Source organism: Ammospiza caudacuta, chromosome 1, assembly GCF_027887145.1.
Source record: "Ammospiza caudacuta isolate bAmmCau1 chromosome 1, bAmmCau1.pri, whole genome shotgun sequence".
Classification (NCBI taxonomy): Eukaryota; Metazoa; Chordata; class Aves; order Passeriformes; family Passerellidae; genus Ammospiza; species Ammospiza caudacuta.
Genome location: NC_080593.1, coordinates 47,313,588 through 47,319,866, shown reverse-complemented (window position 1 = coordinate 47,319,866; position 6,279 = coordinate 47,313,588). Strand labels below are relative to the sequence as shown.

The 6,279-nt window shown below is 42.3% G+C and overlaps 1 protein-coding gene across 1 annotated transcript in view; it reads right to left on the bottom strand.

Annotated features, from left to right (window-relative positions):
- Positions 1-401: 401 nt before the first annotated feature.
- The window catches only part of NPSR1 (neuropeptide S receptor 1), a 55,589-nt gene continuing 49,711 nt past the window's right edge, over positions 402-6,279 (bottom strand). Inside the window, exons 6-9 of the mRNA XM_058816308.1 lie at positions 3,756-3,832; positions 2,980-3,069; positions 677-857; positions 402-553 (exon numbers count right to left, since the gene is read on the bottom strand). Of these exons, the coding sequence (XP_058672291.1) occupies positions 460-553; positions 677-857; positions 2,980-3,069; positions 3,756-3,832 (442 nt within the window). The 3' untranslated portion in view covers positions 402-459. The remainder of the gene's footprint in view (positions 554-676; positions 858-2,979; positions 3,070-3,755; positions 3,833-6,279) is intronic.

Below are 6,279 nucleotides of genomic sequence, written 5' to 3'. Positions count from 1 at the left end.
ATGGTGTTTTCTCACTGGAAAAGTGTCTGTGTTTTCATTTTAGCTAGGGTCCTTGCTCTGTAATTGCTTGTAAACACTCTATTGGTTATAAGAGCCAGATGGTGCAGTAGATGGCTTTTAGTGACTCCTGAAAAATAGAGAAGACTCTGACTAGACACCATTTACATTTTTTTTTTTTCTGTTTGGAGCACATAGATTACAGCTTGCTTTAAACAGAGGGTCAAGATGAAACCCCACAACAGAGGCATGCAAACCTCTCATAGTGAGCTTGGCACTGGCAGTGTGCAATTGCTGAGGCTGCAGTGCCCACCCAAAATGTGTGCTGCAAGGTGCAGAGGAGTACAAGGTGCAGGCTCTTGCCCAGCAGTGTCCATCCACTTCACCATGCACAGGGCTTGTGGGGGACCTCTGTTTTCCTCTGTACAGGTGCCAGTGTGGCTTTGCAGAACACTGTCAGTGCTAGATGTATTCTGGTTTCGACAGGACCTGCATCTCCTGCCCTCCATTGCTCCTTTCCCGCAAAGTCCCCCCCAGCCTTTGAGTTCTTCTTTCCCTACAAAAAAATAGAGAATGGTCAGAATTAAAGAAGTCAAAAACAGTTAGTCAGTTTAAGGACTGTGTTTATGTGTTCCCTCCCTTCTTAGGGGTAGTCAGAGTGACAGTAAAGGAGCAATACTCGGAAGGGGGGCAGAGGCTGTTGCTGAAGAAGCAGTAGATGAGGGGGTTGACGGCACTGTTCAGGGCTGGCAGGTTCTGAATAATCACAGATGCGTAGAAGCGCTCTTTGGTCTCAGGCAGTATGTTGAAGTTGTCCAGGATATCAAACAGAAAGTAAGGGCTCCAACAGAGAATAAATGCTGCAGACGAGACAGAGAGAGGAAGAGCTTGACACTGGATAGTTTACCAATTTAGGGAAGTAATTACACACTCATGGAGCAACTGTCATAACACATAAATATTTGTTCATGCAAAAAAAAAAACCTCTCCCCATTCAGGATCTTATTTAAGAGAATACTTATTAGATTGTGCTTTTATTTGTCTTTATTTTTATTTTAATGCCTATAAAATATATTACGTGTGTTTCTCTAAGTGTTTAGAGTGCTCCCTCTAGACATATTGAGACACTTCTGAACACTACACAACACATAAAGGGTAAATAGGTAGCCAGTTAAAGCATCATCAGTTCTAGTGAAGTGCTCTTTTAATGGTCCCCGGAGTGAGCAGCCAATCTAAATGTACACACAGCCAAAGTGCTGCTCTGTGACAGTGCTGCCTGTCACAGCCACCTATTAAAATAAGGTTCTCAGACACCCAGGAGCAAGGAGTGACACCCTTTCACACTGCATTATGGCAAACCAACATGCCACTCGGCATGCTGGATGGAAACGCTGTGTACGTGGAGTGCGCAGGAAGATTCTCCTGGTTTCCTGTACTGCCATTTGAGAGATGAATTTGAGGAAGGGAAGAGAGGACTGTCTGCTCATAGCCTCTGCTTTGGTTCAGAGTGACAGGGAAAAAAAAAAGGTTAGCCACGGATCTAGCTTTATTTGCAGGCATAGGGAATAAATCTGTCTCACACAAATTTCTGTGCCGTCTCTTCTCACAAAGGCCTTTGATTCGGGATTTGCATAGAAATGCTGGGACAGGTAGTTCACTCAACTAAGCTATAGTACCTGGGTTGCAAACATACAGGTAATTGTGAAATCAGACTCATGATGACATCCTGACTCAGATGAGACAGCAGAGTAAACCTGTGCCTGTTTTTTTGTCTCATTAATCAGAATTTCTTTCCTGGCAGTCAGCTGAGTGCTCACTAAAAGTGCAAGGTAAGCTCCCTTCCTGTTTTTAGAACAACCAAACAGGAGGTGTCTATGCTTAGATATATGCAAAATAGCAATACACAGTGCCAGAGTGTGGATCATAGCACTCACTATGCAGAACTTTAAATGGCTTTAAATAAATCCATGGATGTTAGGTGTCAATCTGTTTGCACATCAAGAGATGCTGGGTGCCTAATATTATCAAGGTCTGCTGAAATACTTGAGCATCCATGTGAGTTCTCAACATCTGATGGCCTTGCAGTAGTAGTTGTGTCTGCCAAAAGCTTTCTCTGATTGCCACGCAGAAAAGTTCAGACACAGAGAAGCTGTTCTTGAGCCTATGGAAAATATAAATCACACTGGCCTCTCTCATGTCTGCAGATGCTGCCTCTAGACAGTGAGCTAAGCTACTCAAGTGGCTGTTATCACAATATTCTCCAATCTGAATTTTACACATTTTTGGAAAGAGAAGCAATCTCTTTTTCAGTGTCAAGGGATGACTGTCAGCCCTTGGGAGTAAACAGCTTTAGTTCCTTTCCTGCATGTCTCTGGCAGCTAATCATAAGCTCTGTGTGATGCTGCCTTTATTTATTGAGATAGAATATCAGCCTCCTAATTGCATCAGAATAATGTAATTTCCCTGGGAGACAGAGAACACCTGCACTAAGTCATCTGCTGCCCACTTGGGAAAGGAGAGTTCATTCTTTCCATCTTGGCAGGCAACACACCTGTGACATTAAATACAATTGCTGCACATCTCACCTTTCTTCTCTCCCTTGCACCACCCCAGCATCTCACAGGCCATATACAGCGTCTCTAAGCCTGAAAGACAACTCAATTGCCAAATCTTTTGGCAGTCTGGATAGAAAAGTGATGTCCTCTTTCTTTCTTCCTTTTAGACATTGTCTCTTCACTTTCTTTATGTACACAAGAGACTGTGCATCTAATTTAATTCAAAGGTTATGTCAGATACCTAAAATAGAAATATATCAGCCAGAAAAGAGGGGAAGGACAGGATCAGAAGGCAAGTCAGGTGTCTGAGTAAAGCTCCTTCTCCAAGCCATCTACTTTGTCTGCTGATGACAGAGGTTGCTGAGGAAAAGCAGCTTCCTAATGTCAGCATCCTCCCTAGCTCCCAGCTCTGGGGCTTTTCACTTACCAAGGATAATTACAATGCTGTACTTGATCGCCTTCACCTTGGCCCTGGATATGAACCCACGGCTGCTGTAGCCACGGGAGGTTTTGCCACCTGGGAAAAGAACAGTTCAGCTGGTGAAAGAACAGGACTGGTGTGTGGATGTGTCAGTGTGCACCTTGGCAGGCAGGACAGGAATACACAATCTCATCTTTCCCTGGTGTCACTGTCACCTCAGTAGTTCCTGAAATTTGGACACTTGCAAATCTGCTCAAGTTGGACAATCAAAACCTGAGCCACCCAAAATAAAAAAAGGAAAAAGTAAGCAGAGTAGATCCCCAAAGAGATCTATTTGAGGCATGTGTAGTCTTGGGATGGAATACTCCAATCACTTTCTAGCTTTCTGTGCCCAGGAATTTCTGATCTTGAAAAAAATTTAGACTTGCAAGTACATATGAAGACACAGAAAAAGTGTTGCCAAGTATATGCTAGAAAAAAACTATTCTGGGAATGGACAAAGTTCTAGGAGTAGGAACTCTAACTTCTAGAACAAGTAGTTTTTATTTTTTATTCATTTTCTCATAGATGTTTCCTATTATACCTCTAAAGAGAATTTAGTGTCAAAGGGAAGAAGGTAAGTAATGTAGAAATGAGTTATGAATGAACAAATACAGAAACCCCATTCCCACCACAGCGATAGGGGCCCAACATGACATGTGCATGTCCAAGCACTCCCAGATTTGTGAGGATCAGCTGGAATTGAATCACAAAACAGGAGTCACAGGTATGCTGAGACTCACCAGGACAGCTGGATAGGATGACAGCCTGAGCTTTGCTCTTCATCCAGATGGTTCGAATCACGATTGAGTATATGACGCTGCAGAAGGGGAAAAGTTGCTGGTATTAGGCACAATAAATTTAACAGACATCCCAGCCATTTGTGCTCTAAGAATATACTTGTCCATGTGTAAGGAGTTCACAGAGGTGGTGGGATTGCATAGGGATAATAATAGTAAATGACAATAATAATAATTATTATTATATGACTCTCCCACAGTATTATCTGTACTGAAAAGTGAAGACTTTTCACCATGGACATCTTTATGGTTGCCCTGGCTTTGCAGATGTCAAATCTGAGGCTCAGAGGAATGCAGTGATTCGGCCAAAAATCTTTCAGGCAAGAGCTCATTGGTGATTTTGAGCCAGTCAATGCCAAATCCATCTGAGTATCAGCCCTGCAGCACCAGCTCTGATGAGGGAAGCAAGGGAGGGACCTGGTTTTATTGTATGTATACTTCAATTTTGTTGTTACTTTTTGGATGTGAAGCTGGTGAATAAAATTTCACCCTGGGGAATTAGATAAGGGCAAGATCCATGAGAAATGCAAATAAATACAGAAGTGCTCAGTTTTGGATCTCAGTGTCCTGTGGAGAACTGAATCAAGGAGAACTGAAGTGTCAGATAAATGGGAAGAGTTAGATGATTCAAAATCAGATCCACCACAATTTGCATATTTAGAGAGGTTTATATACTTTCAATAGGAAAGATGAAAGGTGTCTTAGTATACAGTGACCTTGCATAGTTATGGAGTTTCCCTGTGCAATAGCCAATCTGGACTTCTACTCACTTAATATAGAATAGATAAAAATTATTCCTTCAAGATGAAGAACTGTTTAAACCACCTCCTGCTTGAGGATATTAATTGTCATAAACCTTAGTGGTCCTTATGTGAAATAGGTGCAACAAAGGACATAATTTCAGGGTGTTTTATAGAGGCAAAAATGTGTCTTACTGTTATATGGCTTATTTTTGTTATCAGAAGAGGCATTATTCTTATTAGTCCCTTCAGACTGATACACGAGTCTTTCCTACAGCGCCCTCAATTTCTAGACACGCTTGCAAAGGCAGAATTTGTGCTCAAAAAACTATGAAGTTTTGGAGGTTTCCCTTTGTGTGGAAGTCTGAGCCATCTGGTTTCCAGGCTCAGAAGGTGAGAGCTGTAAATTCAAGGTGCAGTCTGGGCTGTGCAGCAGAGCAGCAGCGTCCCTGCCCAGTGAGGGGTTTGCTCACATCTGCCTGCAGCTTGGACTACAGCTTGCTCTCCTTAATCCCTTCAAAAGTCCAGCTTGGCTCCCAGCTGATTTGAACATTTTCCTTTCATCTCCTGGCTTCTCAAGAACCTGTTTATTTGACAGCTCATGCACTTGAAACTCGAGAGTTTCTTTGTACTTTTTACAGACAATGGTGGAAAATTCATGTACGTTTCTCCTGTGATTGTTCCAATGAATCAGAATGTATTATAATGATAATTGTTGTCATCTCAGAAATTTTACCGGCTCACTCTTAAAAGTCCTGTTTTTATTTTCTTCCTAGCCTGCTGTCTCCAGCCTGACCTCTTTATTTGCAGCTGAGACAATGTCCTTTCTAATGCAGATTTTCCTTTGTCCAGCAGGAAAGATTCAGAGTTTCTTAAGCATCAGGACAAAGGAGTCTAACTCTGTAGTCAAAATATCCTTACTTTCAGCCAAATGCCATAAGGACTGAATTATGAAGCCAGGCTCCTCACTTGCTTTGCCTTGACCCCAGAATTTCTGCCCTCTTGGCTGCAGTCTGGTAGGGGCATGTCTTTTGCCAGATACAGTTACAGCATCTGTCTTCTCACTGGCATTTCAAGTATGAGATTGCATGCTGATTCATTTGAATCCTTAATTTTTAGAGCTCCTGAGGAAAGCTGAATTGTTGTTTTCATCCAGCAGCTTAACAAAGTGCTGCCAACATAGTGGACCTGTGTCGGTATTTTTGCTTCTGTTCATCTTTCCTTTCTCTGTAGCTGAAGCCAATGGAGCCTTCCTTATCAAGAGTGGACCAGAGGTGGTGTAAAGCTGCTCAGGGTGGGTGTCAGGAAAGTGTACATGCTAGGTAGACTTCTGAGCAGCTCTTGTGCCAGCCGCAGTTATTCATTTATAATTTGATCTCTCTGGGACTCCAATTCATAGTAGTGCCTGACCCTTTATTTTTTCCCCAGCAATGGAGCTGAGAAATTGGACTTTCCAGAAACGAGTTACTAAAGCATAGGATCATAACAGGCACCTGCACGTGTGTTTCAAAGCCACAGAAGTAAAAAGAGGGCTCTTATGGAAGAGAAGTATTTTTCTTAGGAGGGAAAATCAGCTTTTTTCAGAATATATTCGTAGCTCCTTTCTTTCTTGTAAAAGGCAGCTGGAGGAGGATACAGAGGTTGCTCAAATCTCAAAGAAATTCTCACTTGAAAAATGAAGTGGCAGATGAGCAAAGAGTAGCAGGGAACAGATGACAAACTGATAT